At 51.0% G+C, this 21304-nt stretch overlaps 1 protein-coding gene across 2 annotated transcripts in view; it reads right to left on the bottom strand.

Moving 5' to 3' along the window:
- Positions 1-7949, bottom strand: part of PSTPIP1 (proline-serine-threonine phosphatase interacting protein 1) — a 44397-nt gene extending 36448 nt beyond the window's left edge. The window contains exon 1 of one of the 2 annotated variants that reach the window (XM_019983922.2): positions 7378-7949. In XM_019983922.2, coding sequence (XP_019839481.1) covers positions 7378-7413 — 36 coding nt within the window. In that variant the 5' untranslated portion in view covers positions 7414-7949. The remainder of the gene's footprint in view (positions 1-7377) is intronic. The other variant, XM_070775331.1, reaches the window with a different exon arrangement.
- Between the last annotated feature and the right edge of the window lie 13355 nt (positions 7950-21304).

Below are 21304 nucleotides of genomic sequence, written 5' to 3'. Positions count from 1 at the left end.
GGGCTAGCAACCCTGGCTGTGTGGAGGTACCGGGAGAAGCCAGTCAAAGTCCCTGAGTTCCTGGGAACTGGACAACAAGGAGGACCTTGAGAAGCAGATCTTGTTTTCCACTAAGAATAAAATCGAAGGTGTGGCTTACGTTCTTGACCCAGGACAGAGCAGCCAGGAAACGCTACAGGGGAATACCTGCAGGCATCACAAAAGTGGGGCAAACGCGACCTTGAAGCTCTGCAGTCACCGGCTCCATCAGACGGTCGACCGCATCCTATGGAGTGGGTGTGGAAGAACCAAGTTCTTGGGTTCCTGGGGGCACACACACCACAAAGTGTGCACAGAGTATATGGAAGAGTTCACGCTACTGAACCACAAATGTCACCTAAAAACACCATCTCAGCTTGAAAACAGGAATTGCTTAGTTTTGTTTTTTAAACATTTTCCTTTTAATGGCATATGTAATCTGTGATCATTTGCGGAAAATTATGGTGAGAGAAATCACCTTACTTCCAAAACCACGGAAACCAATGTTACTGAATAGGGAGCCACACTTTAATCCTTTAGGAATTATAATTGAACCAAGAACTCACCCGTCTCCTTGGATTTAGGGGCAGAATGCAATAGGGTCCGACAGAGCTAAGGGGTGTCCCTGCTCTGCCTGGGGTGTATGACCATGAACTCGGCACTTGACCTCCCTGTGTCTCCGTTCTGGACATGGGAGGCCATTGGCAAGTCCTTCCCTGCAAGGTGGATTTGGGGACACATGTGTCCCAGGGCCTGGTGCATAAGGGATGCTGAACAACAACCAGGAACAGCCGCCTCTCCCCTGAGAAAGATGTATCTGGGACTCAGAGAAAAAAGAATTTTCACAGAACAGGAAATAAACATCTTCTTTTTCATTTTTAATTGTGTAATGTAATTTTCATTGGGTAATATATTTACATGGTTCAACAATCAAACGCTATAGAAAAGTACATAGAATATTCAATGCCACCCAGCCCTGAAACCCATCAATCTTTCTTCTTTCACTTCCCCCAAAAGGCCATCACTTTAATTAGCTCTCTGTGTGTCTTTCCAGAGATTCTCATTGTTAATACAAGCCCATGCATGTGTGCTAAGTCACTTCAGTTTTGTTTGACTCTTTGCAAGCCCCTGGACTGTAGCCTGCCAGGCTCCTCTGTCCATGGGATTCTCCAGGCAGGAATACTGGAGTGGGTAGCCAATCCCTTCTCCAGGGGATCTTCCCGATTCAGGGATCGAACCCGGGTCTCCTCCATTACAGGCGAATTCTTTACCGTCTGAGCCATCAGGGAAGCCCTAGTACAAGCCTATACCAACACTCATGCTTATTTCCCCCCACTTTTCACAATGGGTTGCATACAAGACACATCACTTGGCTCTGTGCTTTATACACAGAACACCATGCCTCAAGGAGCTCTGCAACCAGCACAGAGTCTGTTCTCATCCTTTTCAATAGCCACGGCCAGGAAGGCACAGGGAGGGCAGTAGGTGGCAGCAAAGGAAGGCCAGCCAGGGGCCCCCCTGTCCCACCTCCTGCCTCTACCATCCCCTCCTGCTCAGGAGAACCCCCTCCTCAGCCACTGGCCTCCTCGGCCTTCAAGGCCACAGGGCCCTGCCCTGCTGCAAGTCCATCCACAAAGCCTGAGTGGGCTTTGATTCCCAGCAGAGCCCCTTCCAGGCCACTCTGATCCCTCTTTCCTAGATGAAAAGTTTCCTGCCCAGCCAGAGGACTATGAGGGGTCCCCAGGTGGCTGCTAGTGCCAAATGCCAGAGAACTGGCCACACCCTCCCATCCAGGAATGTCTCCTCATGTGGGAAACTTGCAAGAAGTGGTCGTCAAGTGCAAAATCTTGATACACAAAGATCGACCCAGAATGCTAAATAGTTGGCAATAATCTCTGTTTTTTTTTTAAGACAGCATATTAAAAAGCAGAGAAATAACTTTGAAGACAAAGGTCTGTATAGTCAAAGCTACAGTTTTTCCGGTGGTCATGTATAGATGTGAGAGTTGGACCATAAAGAAAGCTGAGCGCCAAAGAGTTGATGCTTTTGAACTGTGGTGTTGGAGAAGACTCTTGAGAATCCCTTGGACTGCAAGGAGATCCAACCAGTCCATCCTAAAGGAAATTAGTCCTGAATATTCGTTGGAAGGACTGATGCTGAAGCGCCAATACTTTGGCCACCTGATGTGAAGAACTGACTCACTGGAAAAGACCCTGGTGCTGGGAAAGATTGAGGGCAGGAGGAGGAAACGACAGAGGATGAGATGGTTGGCAGCATCACTGACTCAATGGACATGAGTTTGAGCAAGTTTCTGGAGTTGGCGAAGGACAGGGAAGCCTGGCATGCTGCAGTCCATGGGGTCGCAAAAAGTTGGACACCACTGAGCAACTGAACTGAACTGAATCCAAATGTCCAACAGGGGACTGTATAAATAAATCACATGTGTGTGTGCTAAGTCACTTAGTCATGTCTGACTCTTTGTGACCCTATGGACTGTAGACTCCTCTGTCCATGGGATTCACAGCATGTCCACCAAATCCACAAATTGGAGGACTGTACAGTCACTAACAATGGTGTTTTGAAGATAAGGAAATCACACCCAGGCCCACGCATGTTCAAGATAAAATTATGTCGAGAAGAGGATTGTCCCCCCACACTCTCCTCCTCAGTAGGGAACCTCAGAGTCTCAGAACCGGAGAGGGGAAGAGGCCACAGTAGCTGATCAGACAAATGGGGCCTCAGACCTCTCCCCCAGCCCCTAGACCACGCATCCTTGGTGAGTCATTCCCCCACCGAAGGAAGTGGTACCTCCTCTGTCCTCTGTTGCGGAGCTCAGCACCTCCTCACTTAGCGTTTCCAAATGAAGCTGGAGCCCAGCCTCAAAAGGGAGAAATGTAACCTCAAGTCAGAGGGAAAAGTTCAGGCCTGGTTTCTCGGTCCCCTTTGATGGTTTCCGCCCAAAGCCATGATGGTGGGAAGAGCAAGGCATGAGAAGGAGTATATGTGGCCATTACTTTTCCTTTTAACAACCCCGAAAAAGACAGGATGTGGGTCTTAATAAAACCTGGTCCAGAACTAGATTTTCCTTCTTAAAACAATATCCTGTGACTTCTTTGCAAAGGCGGTTGGATGTATAGGTCTGGGAGGCAATGAGAGGGCAGGAGGGAAAAGTGCAGCTCAGAGCAGTGCTCTGGGTGCTCCCTGTGCCTGGTCCATTATCAAAGAACTCTAGACTCCAGAAGAAGTCGATCCTGACTTCTGCTGCTGCTAGGTTGCTTCAGTCGTGTGCGACTCTGTGTGACCCCATAGACGGCAGCCCATCAGGCTCCTCTGTCCCTGGGATTCTCCAGGCAAGAACACTGGAGTGGGTTGCCATTTCCTTCTCCAATGCATGAAAGTGAAAAGTGAAAGTGAAGTCACTCAGTCGTGCCTGACTCTTAGCGACCTCATGGACCGCAGCCTACCAGGCTCCTCCGTCCATGGGATTTTCCAGGCAAGAGTACTGGAGTGGGGTGCCATTGCCTTCTCCTGACTTCTTCTAGGGAAAGGTAATCTGACAGTCTCATTCAGCTGTTTGGATGGGGGATGAGGATCGGAGGGCCCAGCTTAGACTACCTAGTAGAGAACACTTCTCAACAAATATCTGTTGAATGTAACTAAAGCAAAATGAAGGAGAAGGTGGGTTCAGGAAGGCAGTAAGACTGTGGAGGCCCTTACTGTTCGTCCACTTATTCTATTAACATTGACCAAACACACAGCCCACTCACCAGCCCTTTGCTGAGGATACAGACAGGTGTTTCTTGCAATACACTTTGGCTGCTGCTGGGAGCAGAGCCCCTGCAAGGAAAGCTGTGTATACTGGGAAAAGGAGTGGTAATCCCGCAAATTCTCTGGGATTCTCTGCCCCTCTGCCCGGTGTTGAGTCAGGTTCCAGGAGCTCTAAGGCCCTGTCAGCTCGGGCACCTGGTACTCTTATCCTTAGCTTTCTTTCCGACAGCCCCCTGTTCTGAGGCTCAGTTACAAACTTCCTGCAAAACTGTGATCTTCTTTATCACTGTGTGTGTATTAACAGAAATCAAATGATCCTTTCCCTCCCCTGTGGCTAGCCCACCCCAGCCTCACTCCCACAGAAGCCTGCATCTGAACGTGAGGCTGCAGATAGAAGGAGGCTATAAATAAATACTGCATGGTCACGCTGACAAGATTGCAAATACAGGCCTACTGAGGGACAGGACTGGTCAACTCTACCACTTCTAACCACTGTGTCTGCTTTTTATAAGTTTTTGTCTCCTCTCTTACTATCAGGCTACCAGCTATCTGTGAAACTGTCTCTAACAGGTCAGTATCAGTTCAGTCGCTCAGTCGTGTCCGACTCCTTGCAATCCCATGGGCTGCAGCATGTCAGGCTTCCCTGCCCATCACCAACTCCCGGAGCTTACTCAAACTCATGTCCATCAAGTCAGTGATGCCATTCAATCATCTCATCCTCTGTTGTCCCTAACAGGTCTAACAGGTCAGGCCCACCAATATTTAATCAATCAGATTCCATGTAGATCCCTACTATTTGCTATATCTATAAGTCAACAAAACCACATGACCGAGCTTGTTAAAACTGTGGGTAAAATCAGAGTTCGTGGGCCCTAACTAAAAGCTATAGGGCATCTGGAATGAGTAAAGTATGCAAGCTTAATGCAAACTCGTAGAACCTCAGAAACCACTTTTGTTTCCCTGCTCACAATGAAGTGCTACCGTGAACAGGGCTGGCTCTCACCTGTGTTTCAGATGGTTGAGGCTGCCAGGTAAGGGGAGTGTTGTGGTATTAGACACGATCCTTCTAGCTCAGGGGCTTCCTTCCACTACACACCAGCCATTTACAGGCAGTGTGTTCCCAAGCTGTGGTTAACAGCATTGCCTGGGCATGGGATGGGGGAAAGCCAGGGGGAAGGGCAGGCTGAGCCCTGTCCCTAACACCTGCACAGCGGTTGGATCACTGTATCTTTTCCATTTTACTGCTTTGTCTGTAAATTGGGGTTCAGAAGACCTCTGTGGAGCCCATCTGATCTGATTTCTCTGGGAGGTAGGAAGGACTGAGTTTTTCCCTCCTTCACCAACGTGGCCCAAAGATCCAGTGATGGGCGCTGTGGCTAAAGAGGTAGTGAAGCACCTGAGTGAGAGCAGACGGTGGGGCCAACTGTCCAGGTGTCACCCAGCTGTGTGACTTTGGCAAGTGACTGAGGCTCTCTGTGCCTCGGCCTCTTCTTGTGAACAATAGGTGTCACAATAGCATCCACTTCCTGGGTTTAAATGAGTCAATAGATGCATAGTCCTGAGGACAGCACCTGACCCATCTTTAGTGCTCGGGTTAGTTGTCCTTGTGGGCTGGGCCAGGCTGAGCATCTGGGACACGTGTTAGGATTCAGAGCCCGGGGGCATCAGCCCTTCCCTCCCTGCTTTGGCCCTCCCTAGGGAAGCAGCACCTCTACCCCAGGCCCCCAGAGCCAGCAGTTGAGGAGAGGAGAACTTGTGGGTGACTCAGAGGTGGGGCGAGCACAGAGTGTGGGGGGATGCCGCACAGGAAGCCGCCGCAGGTAGAATGCTGCCGCCACACCCTGCTCCCTCCTGTACCACCTCCCCCCTTCCTGCCCAGATCCTGCCTTGGGGCTGCTCCTCGGGCCACTCTGTCCTAGGGAAGGTGGAACCAAAGGCTCTGGGCTGGACCAGATGTCCTGGAACTAAAATACAGCCAGGGTGTGCTTGCCCCGCCACGGGCTGCTAAACGCCTGGATTTTCAAGTGAAAGTGTGGGTCTCCCAGTCACGTCTGACTCTTTTGTGACCCTATGGGCTGTAGCCCACCAGGCTCCAATGTCCATGGGATTCTCCAGGCAAGAACACTGGAGTAGGTTGGCAATTCCTTCTCCAGGGGATCTTCCCAACCCAGGGATCAAACCCGGGTCTCCTGCATTGCAGGCAGAGTCATTACCATCTGAGCCACCAGGGAAGCCCTAACCTTTCCCCAGCTTTGCACTTCAAGTTGGAGCAATGATGTAGTGACTCACTGTCCAGTCTGTGCATCCCCTGATGACTGCAGCCCCCCACCCCTTGCATGGGTCCCAGCTGCCAGCCTGGTGCTTGGAAGGGGCTGAGGCAGGTCTGCTTTCCTTGGCTTCTCTGGGCTGGTCCCAGCCCCTCTCTGTAGAGACGGGGAGATGGAGGCCCAGAGAGACAGCCCTCTGCCTACTGTGCAGTTAGAGCAGGCGGGAAGCGAGCCACTCAGACTCTGGCCATGGGCCCCAAGGAGAGCGTGGCCCGGAAGGGAAGGAAGACCTGGCTCGTTAGCTCTCGTCCTCCTGGCTGGAGGCCCCAGGAAAGGGCCCAGGGAGGCCAGACTGTCGGCTGAGTCCAGGCCGACTGAGCAAAGAGCCAGTGTCCTCTGCGCGGCTGGAGGGGGTGCCCTCAGGACAGCCACGTTCCTCAGCTCTAACCAGAGAGGTCTCAGCTTTTCCCTGGGAGCCACTGGGAACAGTCAGCGCTTGAGAAGCAGAGCAGTAGGCTGAGAGACAGCAGGAAAAAAAGGCGGTGGGGTCCAAATGGGTCTTGCAGGCTGTGTGGCCTAGGCCCAGCAATTTCACCCCCACAAGCCAGCTGGGCACTGGAATTTCTCAAGGAAAAAACTTGATTTACACGTGCGCTGAATTTAAGAAAGCGAACAAGGAATTGCCCAGCCCTGTTGCCTCCCTGAAGGACCCCTAAAGTCTGCAAGGAAGAAGGGTGAAGAGGGGTGGGGTAAGGGCAAGAGATTGTGCTCCAGCGAGATGCAGGGGATTTTGTTACATTAGATCCCCTTGTTTAGCTCTCCCATTCAGTTAGTATGTTTGTTAATTATCTCTACTCAGAGAGGTAAAGCTCAGAGAGGTAAAGTGACTTGTCCAGCCTCAAAATAGCAGAGCCAAGATCCAAATTCAAGTTTATCTGGTCCCCAGACCTGTGACCCTCTCTCCTTTACCTCACAAGTCCTCATCAAGTTCCCAGCCATATATCAGATGTTCCTAAAAGGTTCCTGCTGTGGAGAGGGGGTCTTCCAGAGGAAAGATCTGCCCTGGGATCCCAGAGAATATCCATCCCTTGCTTGCTGAAGTTTGCAGAGGAATCAGTACCCCAGACCGAGGACCCCCATTGTCCACTTCCAACTCAGAAACAGCCCAGGTCACACCCCTCACCCCGTGACGATAAAGGATCAAAAATCAGCCAACTCCCCTCTGGGAGCCACATCCCCAGCCCACCACCCTGAGGAAATGTCAGCTGAGCTGGCCTCCCCAGGCACACTCCACTTGCTGAAACCCACAGCCGTCTTCACTCACCCAAAAGGCATCTTTGAACTGAAGCTGAGGCATCATCCTCAGGCAACCGCCACGGCAAAGCTTGCTCTCCTGCCACGGTCAGGGCTGAACGAGGGCCAGGAGCCAGGCGCACCGTCCCAGTCCCTGCAAGGCTGGCCCGGGGGCCCCCCTCCCCGGCCGGCGGCGCCCTCTGCAGCGCCTCCGAAGGCAGCCGTAAGCCAGAGACTGCCGGAGGGAAGAAACGGGCTCAACCTGTTTTGTTTGGGGCTAGAATCAGCGGCAAAATGAGGAAGGGCTGGTGCCCAGTGATGGGAGGAAGGGCCCCACGGTCCGGCCCGGCCCCTCGCCAGCCCCGCGGAGATGAGGACTCAGTCCAGGCTGCAGGACTGAGAGCAAGGAGGGCAGCCCCGGGTCAGCGAGGCAGTGGCCAGCGGGAGAGGCGGTCCCCGGGGCCTCCGCAGCAAGGTTTGTGCAACCTCCCCGGGGCAGGCTCCAGGGCCGGCGCCCCACAGGAAGTGGAGCCGCCCCGCCTGCCACCTGTCACCCTGCTACGCGCCTCCACTTGCCCCCTTCCTATGTTCTAGCGGGGAATGTTCTCTGAGCCACAAATTCAGCGAGCCTGAGGCCCATTACAGTTGTGGGCAAGGAGGAGGGCAGGAACCCAGGTGCTGTCACCCACCACCCCAGCCCCAGCCCGGCCCAGGTCCAGAGAGGCCAGACTCTCCACCCGTCACTGGAAAACCACTTCAGGAAGGGAGGGGCTCACCCAGACCAGAACATCATCACACCCTGCATGCACGATGCCCCAGTCCACGTCCTGCCCTTGAGGAGGTCACAGTCTGGGGGCAGACATAGCTGTGGGCTGGGGGTGGGGGGAAGGTGAGAGCACGGAGGTAGAGGGAGCAGGTAGCTAGGCCAATGGAGAACAGCCTCATGGAGCCTGCATCTTCTCCAGGTCTCCAGATTAGACCCTCTCTGGGGCAGGAAGTCCCCTCTGAAGATGGAATCTTCAGGCAGGAAGAATGTTGTTGGACTGAGAGAGACAGAATTACAGAGGCATAAATTGGGGAGTTTGAAAAATCCAGGTGGAGGCCCCTGTTTTTGTTCTGTCTGGGCCCTACCCTTCAGAAGGACTTTAATACACCCTCCAGCTCTCCAAGCCTCGGTTTCCCTGTCGGCCACCCCTAATCTTTGGAAAAGATTAGGGAATTACTGGAATTTCTGTTTTTGGTGGGGCAGGTGCTGGGGCTCTCTCTGTGTGTCTGGTATTACCTTGGGAAGAGCCTTGGACTGGAGCCCCAGACACCTGGGGAGGAAGGGCCTGCCCACTCAGCAGAAGATGCCGGCGGGGGGTGGGGGGGCGGAGCCCAGGGTGGGTTGGCAGGAAGGGATGAATCAGGATTGTCCACAAATCACCACCCTCAGCAATGCCTCCCTTACCACTGACTGTGGTGATCAGACAGATGAGAGCTGCCGCAGGAGAGAACTAAGCTCCCAAGTACCAGCAATGTGAGCCCGGGGTTAGAGATGGGGCACACCCATACCTCCGAAATAACCACCCAAGAGATAACTCGCTGGGGAGAGCTGCAGAGCAGTGGGGCCATGGTGGTAGCCCCCTACCTCCAGAATCCATGTGTGTGTGTTAGTCACTCAGTTGTGTCCCAACCACGGACCATAGCTGCCAGGCTCCTCTGTCCATGGGGATTCTCCAGCCAAGAATACTGGAGTAGGTTGCCAAGCTCTCCTGCAGGGGATCTTCCTAACCCAGGGGTTGAACCCAGATATCCCGCTTTGCAGGCTGGTTCTTTACCAGCTGAGCTATAAGGGAAGCCCAGAATCCCTAGGATCTAGCTAATAAGCATCTCCAGCATTGAAAGCACCCCAGTTGGATTTTCTGTTGCTTGTAGCTGAAGACAGCTAACGTCAATATCACCTTGAATGACGAAGGCCAAAGGCTGAGGCTGGACCTCATCCCAATGGCATCACCACTTCTGATAGCCCCTACTCAGCCTCCCTGGCCTCAGGTTTCCATCTACCAAATGGAGTGATGCTTCTAGTTCTGGAGACAGACAAGAAACCCTCAGTTAATGACAGGCTCTTACCCTCTTATTCCCCTGGAGGACGAAACTCAACCTGCTCCATTATCCTTGTCTGAAAAAATGAATGGGCAGAGGAGCCTGGTGGGCTACTGTCCCTGGGGTCACAACGAGTCAGACATGACTTAGCCACTGAGCACAACACACCCTCTTATTAGCAGGAAACTTCAAGTCAGGCTCTCTCCCCTGCCTCTCCAGGGGCTCTTCCCATCACCCCTCATAAATTTCTGCTCAAAACAGCCCTCTTCCTTCCCCCCAAAGGTCCCCTCTCTACTCCTACCTCCACAACTTTGCCTCTCTCTGCTCCCTAGCCTCCCTCCTGACATGCCTGCCTTCATCTTCCTTCCCTGCACAAATCCTCCCATCCCCCAATGCCCGCCACAAAGCTCGCACACATGAGGCCTTCCTTTCCCAGCCAGGGCAGGCCCAGATGGATGGCCATGCTGGTTGTGGGCTGAAGCAATTAGGGAAGGAAGTAATAGGAGGATTCTAAAGAGACTCTAAAGTGCTCTGCTGTAGACAGGCCTTCCTCCTCCCTCCTCAACTCCCCACTGAGGCTCGGCCACCTCGGTGGCCAACAGCCAACTCTGCTTTGGTTTACACTTGCTGAGTACTGGGGGCATCATTAAGCCTTTTACGTGGACCACCTCATTTAGTCCTCCCTTATCATCATCCTCACCTCACAGAGGAGCAAACCAAAGATTAAAGAATTTATGTGACTTGGAACTTGTCTGGTGGTCCAGTGGCTAAGCCTCCCCCTTCCAATGCAGGAGGCATGGGTTTGATCCCTGGTCGGGAAACTAAGATCAGTAGGGTATGGCCAAAAAATCAAAAAAGAGAAAAGAGTTTATCTGATTCGTTCAACACCTCACAGTCGGTAAGTGGAGTGTTGGGCTTCAGACTCAGGTTTTCTGATGCCAAAGCCCATGTCTTAATTTCCCCTCGTGTCTGTTACCAACAACCTCTCTTAACAGTGAGTTTCATCCTTCCTTTCTCCAATTCTGCCTCCTCCAGAACCTCTCACTCTGATCCAAAGCTGGAAAAGGTGAGTCCAGGGAGGCTGTTGGGGCTGGTGGCTCTATTGGATGAGAGTCCAGCCCTGGCGCCTGATCATCATCCAATTTCCCTTTGTTATTTGCACTGCCTAAGGATGCTTTGGCCCCAAAGAACATAAAACCAGAGGGTCTGATGTGGATGACATGTGTTATCATCCATATACGTGGTTTGGAGGCAGCATGGCCTGGGTGAAATTCATTAGGGCCCCGGCTCAGTTTCTCTGTGACTCTTCTCATTTACTGTCTCCCTTAACTTACTGTGCCTCAAAGAGTTGGCCATGACTGAGCAACTGAACTGAACTGTCTCCCTTCTCCAGCTCCAATGGCTCTGGTCTACGACTGCACACATAGCCACAGAGGAAGAAAAGGGATTCCTCTCCTTTTGTCTCATTTTCTTCAAAGTCCTCCCTGCCCAGGCTCTGGGGAGACCTCCCTTCATGTCTCATTGGCCAGAATGAGACAGAATCACATGCTCAGGTATGGCCATCACCGGCCTCAGGAAGGGGATGTCTTGACTGGGGTGATGGGAATGTTGAGAGCCAACCACCACGACCACCACAGCGCTCTGTCCACCAGGCCCACAAACACTGCTGGGTACCAATTCCTGGCAGGCCCTGCTGGGACTGGGGCTCAGAGAGGACACAGACCTGGTCTCTACCCTGGAGGACCCACTTATGGGTTCTAGAAAGATCTCTCCAAATGGGAAGTGGTTGGGAGAGGGTGAGACCAGAAGAGGGTGTTATAATAACTCTGAGAGAGGGCTGAGCCCTAGGTGGGCAGGCCAGGAGGAAGGGCTGGTGGGACATTATGGAGACAGAGGAGAAGGAGGGAGACATTTGAGTGCCTCTGAGAAGAAAAGGAACTGCTCTCAGGCCTCCCTTCATCACCAGTTTCCCTGGGGAAGGGAATCCAGTCCTGAAAATCATAATCACAGTTGCATCAAAACATCATTCGCCTTGAGGTCCAGGCAGCTGTGCTTGGAGCCAGACTTTGCTCCTATTTAAGGAGGGAGTCTCCCATGAAGGCTGAGCCCCATCCTATTTTGCATGACATTTGAATACATCTCCTGAGGAACTCAAACTCAAGAAGTAGGAGATCCATGGATTGAGAACAAAATGCAAAATCAGTTATTACAACATTGCCACAGCCAGCCCCTTGGAGGGGTTTTGCTCCTGAAGCCAGTTTATCCATCCTCTTGAGCCAAATAAACAACAAAAACAATAATACGAGCCAGCATCAAGGGAGTATTACTGCCCGAAGGATTTGCATGCATTTTACATGCTTGATCTCACTGATAGCTCTCTACCAGGACCAGCTATGTCATTTGCAGCATCAATGCAAAATGAAAGTGTGGGGCCTCTTATTAACAAGGCAAGGGGAAAATTGCTGTTAAAGCTTCTAAAATATAGTCTTTCCCTTTCCCATGTTCTGTCAACTTGCTTCATTTGCTATTTAACGTTGCACCCCCTTGGGCATGGGAACACTTGAGGGACAAGCGCCCTCCATCTCTTGACTCACTTTCAGAGGAAACCCACCAGAAGCTGGGTTTCCCCTCCTGCCAGTCACCAGACTGCATTCTCCGGCTGGGGGCAGGGAAGTCAAGCCAGGCATCTCCCTTTCTCACGGTAGAGGGTGATCCCCAAGACTACTGCACGCTCATACCAGGATGCCCTAGGTACGGGTCAGGAGTGGGCAGGAGACCTGAGTCACCTGCTGAATGCGCCACGGTGCTGTCAGCTCAGTGCGGGGACAGCTGCTGCCATGCCCCAACCTGAAATGCTGCCAGGCAACACTGAGCCTCCCCACACCTATGCCAGGCCCTGCTGGGGGCAGAGGGTGGCAGTGGTGGCTAGGCAGGAGTTGGGAGGGGAAAGCTGAGGACCCATCAGGGGAGGTGGTAGGAGACAGGGCCATGCATGCGCCGAGGCTCTAAGCCCTGAATCCATGCCTCATTGTCCCATCAGACTTCACTTAAAAACAGAAATCCAAAGATAGTATTATAAAGGGTTTCAAGATGCACATCCTTGTAGGAAACCCTGCTCACTACTGCCTGTTCTCCACACATCAGCATGACATTTTCAGACCAAATTAGATCCTGTACTTTCTATTGTCACCTTAGCTATGATTTCTCAATGCTCTTTGAACAACAGTCATTGGCCTTACATGGCCTGTAGATCCTGCATGATCTGACCCCAGCCTACCCTTCAACCTCATCTCAAACAGGAAGAATCTTGAGCAATAGGTTGGAGCCTTCTAGAAAAGGGAAGGTGTTGTAGAAAGGAGCATCTCAAAGCTCCTTGGTGACATTAGGCATTCAGAAGGCCCTGACCATGAATTTTATTCGGAAATAGCATCACCAGTGGTCCAGGGGGCATTTGTCTTGCCCCTCTCTGCCTGCAATTCAGGAGACCTGGATTCTATCTCTGGGTCAGGAAGATCCCCTGGAGAAGGAAATAGCTACCTGCTCCAGTATTCTTGTCTGGAGAATCCCATGGACAGAAGAGCCTGATGGTGCACAGCCCACAGGGTCACAGAGCCGGACATGACTGAGCGACCAACACTTTCATGTTCGCTTTTCTCATTGTTGTCTTGATAATATCTGCCATTGTCCAGGCAGGCCAGGTGACACAGTATCTTTCCTTCCTGGAGAAGCAGAGTGTACTGCCATGATGCTGGCATGGCTGTGAGGTGCCTGCTCACCTTATCTACCCCATGATTGAATTGGAATGTTCCTGGACCCAAGCACCATGGCCCACTGTTCCTGGGGGAAATGCGTCAGGCTCCTCCAGTTGGCCAGAGGCACATGTCCACCAAGCTGGGGCCCCCACACTCAACCGCAGCTACCCTGCCCCGGAATGGAACAAGCCCGGCTGCAGAGCATCCACTGGCATTTCCTGAGCCTTCTTATCTGGGGACGTGGAAGCAAACAAGGCAGAGCTCCCGCCTGTCTGATGGGGGAGGCAGCCCAGTGTGCTGACTGCAGCACAGCGGTGGGTGCAGGAGAGAGGGGAGTCCCCCGAAGGAGGGGACCTAGGGCCTGAGTAGCTGGAAGGAGCTTGCTGGTGTGACCAGTCAGCAAGGAGTTTCCAGAATGACAGTAAAGGCCTGCTGGGGTCTCAGCACACAGAGCTGTGTGCTAAGCACACACGCCTGAGGTCTCATGTCATCCAGCAGATATGGAAGCTGAGGTTCAGAGTTCAGCTAACTTGTCAGTGCGTGCATGTTTAGTCGTGTCCAACTCTGCAACCCCATGGACTGTACCCCGCCAGGCTCCTCTGTCCATGGCATTTTCCAGGCAAGAATACTGAAGTGGATTGCCAGTTCCTGCTCCAGAGGATTTTCCCGACCCAGGGATCAAACCCACATCTCTTGTGCCTCTTGCATGGCAGGAGGATTCTCTACCACTTGAGCTAGAGTCCCACCCTAAGTGGAGTCTTTCCTTCCTAGAGAGTAGGGCTGGAAGTGAGGGACCAGGGCAGAGTCTGGGGCTGAAGCCTGGTGAAGAGGGAGGGGAGTGAGGGGAAGTCAGCAGCTGAGGAGGAAGTTCAGGGACCAGGGGCCCTGCAGGGTGGGGGCGGGGCTCCCAGATGGCCTGTCTGACACCTGGGGACATCCTGGTCCCAGATCTTTGCAGAGGGGCCTGTGGATGTGGCCTGTGGCCCTTAGGATGTGCTATAGATTCTACTTTTCAGTTTGCCCCAGAAAAGCAGTTGCAAAAACATAAAGCTTCTTCCCACTCACGCAGCTCTTCTGAGTTGACAAGGAGCTTTCAGATTTACTAATTTGCAGCCACCAGGGTGTGACTCTAAGTTTCCAGTCATTGTCACTCTTCAGAAGCCGGGTGTTGCTGGTGTTGCTGGCCGGAAGGCTTAGAAGACATCACAGAAGTGCTAAGTGGCCAGCGGGTGGCCAGCAGGGTCACCAGGACCCCCCACCCAGCCCCGTAGATGTGGGGGAAGGGCTACTTCGGTGAAGGCTGAGAACCACCATCGCCAGTTCACCAGTCAGAGGGTGGAGGAATGCAGAGGTGGAAGGGCCCGCAGAGACCCTCTCAAGGGTCTCCAATGGCAAGAAGGGGGCCTATCAGAAGACCTGTGGGACTTGGTTAAAAAACATAAGGCCAGATCTCAGCTTAGACTTACTGACTGGGTAGGGGCAGGGAATCTGTCAGTTTCTAGTCACCGTCTGTGAGTCAGACGCACACGCTTAGAAGGGAACTCCTCTCATTCCCTTACTGCTCCATTTTACAGGTGGAGAAACTGAGGGCCAGCAGGACAGAACCACTGAGCGGATTCTTTTTAATAACAGAGAAGGCAGGGTATAATCACCTCCCACCCGCCATTCCTGCTCTGGTCCTTTCTAGCCTGTTTTGGTTTGTGTTTTCCATAACGGCAGCTGTCTCAAAAAAGAGCATCAACAGTTTTTCAAAATCCTCTCCCCAGTTGGGCTGGTCTTCATTTGGTCAGAAAGTATCTTTGCTCACAGTAAGGCAAAGCTTGATTTTGGCCCAGCTGGTGTTTAATTATTACTGAGATCCTGACATTCAAAGGCAGGGGACCTTGATTTCAGTCTTGTCTGGGCCAGAAAATCACTAAGTCGAGAAATGGGGAAGGGAGCACGGATGCAGCAAAGGAGATAGCATACACCAAGGCGCAGAAGCAGGGGGCGACTGGGTGTGTCCAGCTGAGGGGTGGGAGGTGGGGGGAGCACTAGACTTGGAGACTGAAGAACAGGATTTGAATCCTGGCTCCAGCCTCACCTCACCGACAAGGTTCCTCGTCGGGAACAAGGGGATGATGAGCCTATGTATTTAACAGAGTTGCTCTAAACTTTATACAAGAAGTTTCTAACATGCCTGGCCCAGTACTTAAGACATGACATCATCCAGCTCAGCTCGTGTGCACAGAGGCCTGTCAGCCCACCGTGATGACAGCATTTCAGACCTGGCAGTGTTGCTGCTATAAGGTGCTGTGCTCCCAGGCAGTGACTGGAGAAGACGTACTCCCAGGACTTCAAACAGCAGAATAAAGCCCAGGACTGGCTGGTGGCCTGAGCAGTGTGGAGGGCATGACGATAGACTCTTATCAGACGGCGAGACCCCATGTTCTTGGGCAGCCGGTGCTGCCGAGCTCTCGAGTTTCTTCCCAAGCCCTGTCCTCAGCAGCACCCCTTTCCAGATATCTCTGAAAGACATGTGTTCTCATATATATTATTTAATTTTTACATTTTATTTGGATATAGTTTAAAAAGTAAAGAGTACAAGGAACTCTCATTCTCTTTCCCCAGATTCAGCAGATTATTTACATTTTTGCCACAATTCATTATTATATCTCTCTCTGTACTTACACAGATATGCAGATGACACCACTCTTATGGCAGAAAGTGAAGAGGAACTAAAAAGCCTCTTGATGAAAGTGAAAGAGGAGAGTGAAAAAGTTGGCTTAAAACTCAACATTCAGAAAACGAAGATTATGGCATCTGGTCCCATCACTTCATGGGAAATAGATGGGGAAACAGTGGAAACAGTGTCAGACTTTATTTTTTTGGCCTCCAAAATCACTGCAGATGGTGATTGCAGCCATGAAATAAAAAGACCCTTACTCCTTGGAAGGAAAGTTATGACCAACCTAGATAGCATATTCAAAAGCAGAGACATTACTTTGCCAAAAAAGGTCCATCTAGTCAAGGCTATGGTTTTTCCAGTGGTCATGTATGGATGTGAGAGTTGGACTGTGAAGAAAGCTGAGCACCGAAGAATTGATGCTTTTGAACTGTGGTGTTGGAGAAGACTCTTGAGAGTCCCTGGGACTGCAAGGAGATCCAACCAGTCCATTCTGAAGGAGATCAGCCCTGGGATTTCTTTGGAAGGAATGATGCTGAGGCTGAAACTCCAGTACTTTGGCCACCTCATGCCAAGAGTTGACTCACTGGAAAAGACTCTGATGCTGGGAGGGATTGGGGGCAGCAGGAGAAGGGGACGAAAGAGGATGAGATGGCTAGATGGCATCACCGACTCAACGGACACGAGTTTGGGTGAACTCCGGCAGTTGGTGATCGACAGGGAGGCCTGGCGTGCTGCAATTCATGGGGTCGCAAAGAGTCAGACACGACTGAGCGACTGAACTGAACTGAACTGAACTAATTACATATGCTTAGTAATGAGGTAGATACTATCTGAGTGAGCTAGAGACATGGAACCCTTTACCCCTAAATTCTTCAGTGAGTATTTCCTGTGAACAAGGACATTCTCTTACATAACCACAGCACAAGTTTCAAAACCAAGAAACAACATTGTACAGTGTTCTTGTCTATCCCACCCCTCAGTCACCGTTAATTCCATCAGTTGTAATGTCCCTTAAGTCTGTTTTTCCCTCCTGGTCTCCTTCCATCTCTGACAGTTCCTCTATCTTCCCTTGACATTCATGACCCTGATACTGTGGAAAATGGCAGGCTGCTCAGTTTGTAGAATGTCTCTCCATTTGGGTTTGCATCTGGTTCTTCCCTCATGATTACATTCAGATCACACACTTTGTATGACAGGAACACGACATAAGTACTTTTGTGTTCTTCTCAGCGCATCGTATCAGGAGGCACATGAGGTCAACTTGTCCCATTGTTGGTGATGTTAACTTTGGTCACTTGATTTAGGTGGTGTCCACCAGTTTTCCCTTTCATGTTTAATAAATATCTTATAGGAAAAATTTTAAGGCCATGTAAATATATGTATCTGTTCCTCATCACACCTTTGCCTGCTTGTTTTGACATCCATTGACGATTTTCTGACTCCACCCTTCCATCTATATTTATTAGTTGGCATCCTACTGAACAGAAGTGTTCCCTTTTCCTCATTTATCTATTCATTCATTTATATTAATGAAGACTCAGGAATTTCTATTTCAATAGGTTATAATCTGTTATTACTGTTATTTATGTTGATGCTCAGACTGCCCCAGATTAGAGCAGTTTCTGTTTCCTTTTCACATGACACTATTTGTTTTTGAGTACTTCTTACTTACCTGCCCCTAGCTCTAGAATCAAGGTTTCTCCAAGGATCCCTGGTTGCTTTCAATGGTGAGTCCAAAGTTTTGCTCTTTTTATTTTTAAAGGCTTTATTGAATTTGTTACAATATTGTTTTTTATGTTCTGGTTTTTTGGCCTCAAGGCATGTGGGATCTTGGCTTCCCCACTAGTAATGGAACCTGCACCCTCTGTCCTGGAAGGTGAAGTTTTAACTACTGGGCAGCCAGAGAAATCCCTGAAGTTTTGCTCTGAACTCACTGCTCTTTACCTTTGTCTCCCAAAAATGGTTGGAGTAGATTTTTAAGGAGTCATGATTTTGTATGAATAGGTGAGCTGAGAAGTTTCAGGTCATTGCTGATCTGAGCCCTGAATGATGGATGGCTGCAGTTTGGAGGAGCCTAGAGAAACATGAATTCTTTTATTATTATTATCATCATCATCACTATTAATGACAATAAACACTTCCATTCATTCAGTGGTGCTGTGTGCCAGGCTGGGAAGAGGCAGGGTTGCCTGCTAGGCTGAGGGTTTGGACTTCAAGCTTGGAGCACTGAGGGACCATGAAGATCATGCCTCTTTCTAGGGCTGCCTTCTCACCACCAAAAGTCAAGAACTTGTGGCCAAATCACACAGAGAGCCGAAAAGGAGACAAATAGGACAATAATCTGACACCCTTTCCCAGCAGAAAGCATATGACAAGGCCCAGGAGCTAGTGCAGGGGAAGGGGAGGAAGTGGTGAGATACAACAACCCGGACATTTCGAAACTGCCAGGCAAGAAAATCAGGAACCATCGTGCTCAGAGGATGTGACTCTCCTGACGGGACTCCCTCAGTACAAAGACAAAGACCTGTCACTCGTTTGGTTTTTTTTTTCCCCCCTCATCCACACTTTTCAAAGCATCTAGAGAAGACACAGGTTTGTGACCTCTGAAATTTCTCTCCCACAGGGCTGCCATGTACGGTTGAGTAGGTGGTTCACTGCTTAAGACGTGAAAGACGTGAAGCCCAGGTCCCCTTCCAAAGGACCTGCTGCCCCGCTGCAGGGAGAGTACCCAGCATGGAGTCTCCAGCTGTCAGTTCCTTCCTTCTCAGTTGCAGGGGGCCGCCTTACCTGAGGTCACACCTTTCTTGGCCTGACTATTGGAGGCAAAAGGATAAAGGCCCCTCCATTGAGATCTGATGCTTGGACAACTCTGATGACCTGGTGCTGGGTTTGCTGAGCTTGACTGAGCCTGAAACACAGGTTGACTTTCCTCTGCCCAGACCTGCTTTCTCCCCCTTCCTTTCAACAGATGTGGCTCTCTAATAAACATCACGTGCTCCAAACTCTGCCTCAGAGCCTGCTTGTGCAGAATACAAACTGCCACACAAGAAGGTCCAGCCAAGGGGATGAGTGAGGGCTGAAAACCAGAGCTTGCTTCTGTAGCCAAGCAGTATGACCTGAGACTTCACCCACCAAAGTGGCACCATTTTCTAATTCTCCTCCAGCCTGCCTCAGGGCTTCCCTGTCCACTGTGCTCTGTGGTCACTCTCTCTGAGCAAGCCCTTTTCCTCTGAGCTCTGCACTTCCCCTTTCCACTCTTCCCTTTGATGCAAGAGACCCAGAGCAGTTCTGTCTCCTATTTGCAGCAGAGAAATTGTCTGGTAGACATTTAAACTTAGAAGACCAGATGGGGAGTCATTCATCTCTCCAGGGAGTTGCCTGCCTGGAGGATGTCAGAGATAGAAGGACTCCATAGACTTCTGCAGGTGGGCCTGCCAGTGCCAGCAAAGGGTCAAGTGAGCTAGTCATGGAACCAGGTGTGGGCAGCCTGTCAGAGCCCACCCCTGGCCTTGGGACAGCCTCGGGGGACCTGGTTAGTACCTGGATTCACCTTACTTTCCAGTATAGAACGAGCACTTCCCTTTGGTTCTCATCCCCTTGGTTCTGCCTTTTCCTGTGGCCTCTAGCCCTCTACCCACTTCCAGCTTCCTCTCCTTCCCACTCCCCTCCTCGGTCAGCCTGGAAATCACTTCCTCCCTGTTTGCCCCCAGACCCTCTTGTTCACTTTCTCTGGCCCGTTCCTTCTGCTCCGTTGCCTGCAGGGCTGCTGGGGCCTCTGGCTTGGCCAATGTAGGAAGACTTGTGCCTGGGCTGGTGGAAGCTGGAGCTGAGGCCTCACCCTGCAGCCTCTGCTTCCGGAGGGCACTGGGTCCCCGCAGTCCCGACCAGAACGCTGTCATCTGTGGTAGTCACCATTACTGTGCTCCTACTGTGTGTCAGACACCGAGCTGTGCGCTTCAGATCTACCATCTCTCGTCCTCAGAAAGCAACTCAAGGAGACTGTCATTGCCCATGTCACAGGAGAACTGTACAGGATGAGGAAGTTAAGGGTCTGGGACTGGAATCCCAAGTCTGTATATTCAAATCCCCATCCCCAGCCTATCTTTCGCCTATAACCCCCTACCTCTACACAGACTTAAGTCCGGCCAGTGCTACAGCAGCCACTCTAGGGTGCCCCTGAAAAACCAATTCAGAAAGACGCTTGGCAGTAAATATGGAGGAATTACTGAGGAATTTTTAAAACTTGATACATTGTGTCCAGGAATTCCATGGCTAGAAACCTACCCAGAGGAAATAACAAGAAACATGGGAAACAATTTATGTACAAAGATGTTTGTAAAAGTATTATGTATCATAGGGGAAAAAAAAATCCCCCAATCTACATATCTAAGCCTAATTAAATTATGGTGTTGCTCTGCTGAAAATATGCTGCAGCCATTGAAAATATTTATAAAGAGTTTAATAATCACATGGAGAAAACATTTATGACTAACGCCAAATGAAAATAGCAGGTTATAAAATTATACAGCTTGATCTCAACCATGCAAACTTGCTCTGCAATTAAAATGAGAATAAAGTGCGAGCCTTCCGCAGCTCCTCTTCTTCCATGTCCCCTACCCCATGCAGACTCTCACAGCAATTCCCACTCTCGTGGTGTCTCCTTGCTTTGTCTCTCCCCACTGAACCATGAGGGTTTCAGACGGGGAGCAGTTGGTCTTCTTCCTCCCTGATGGAGCAGCAGCCAGACAGAATCCATTGCTGAGTAGACACTCAATCCACCTCTGAGGAATGAATGAGCAAATAAGGAAAAGGAAGGGGTGGGAAGGCTGGCACAGGCCTCAAGCTGCTCACTTCCTCAGAATCAGTCTCCTGACTGGCACAATCTTAGACTTGCCTTTTCCTGCCCTGGCTCCAAAAGCCTTTGACAGCTTTGTCACCTGAGAAACAGGGCGGAATTTCCCCTGAGCAGCTCAGGATGTACAGGAGGGAGCATCCCTGTGACCCTGGGCCAGGGGGTGGAGACATGCCTGAGCTGCCTCTGGCACCTTATACACACCAGTCCCGCCAATCCTCACAGGTGTGGCATATTAATTGAAAACTCCCATTAACATTTACAAGCTTCCTCGGTGGCTGAGACCATAAAGAATCTGCCTATAATGCAGGAGACCTGGGTTCTATCGCTGAGTCAGAAAGATTTCCTGGAGAAGGGAATGGCAATCCACTCTAGTATCCTTGCCTGGAGAATCCCATGGACAGAGGAGCCTGGCAGGCTGCAGTCCATGGGGTCACAAAGAGTTGGACACAACTGAGCAACTAACACACACACACGTTAACACTTACAGAAACTGAAACTTAGGGTCATAATTTGCTCCAGCTCTTACAGGAGTAAGTGACAGGGCTGGGTTTCAATCTCCAAAACCCACCCCTGGACTATAAAAGTGACCTCGGCCTGT

This window comes from Bos indicus, chromosome 21 (assembly GCF_029378745.1).
Source record: "Bos indicus isolate NIAB-ARS_2022 breed Sahiwal x Tharparkar chromosome 21, NIAB-ARS_B.indTharparkar_mat_pri_1.0, whole genome shotgun sequence".
NCBI lineage: Eukaryota > Metazoa > Chordata > Mammalia > Artiodactyla > Bovidae > Bos > Bos indicus.
This window is presented reverse-complemented; position numbering and strand designations above follow the sequence as displayed.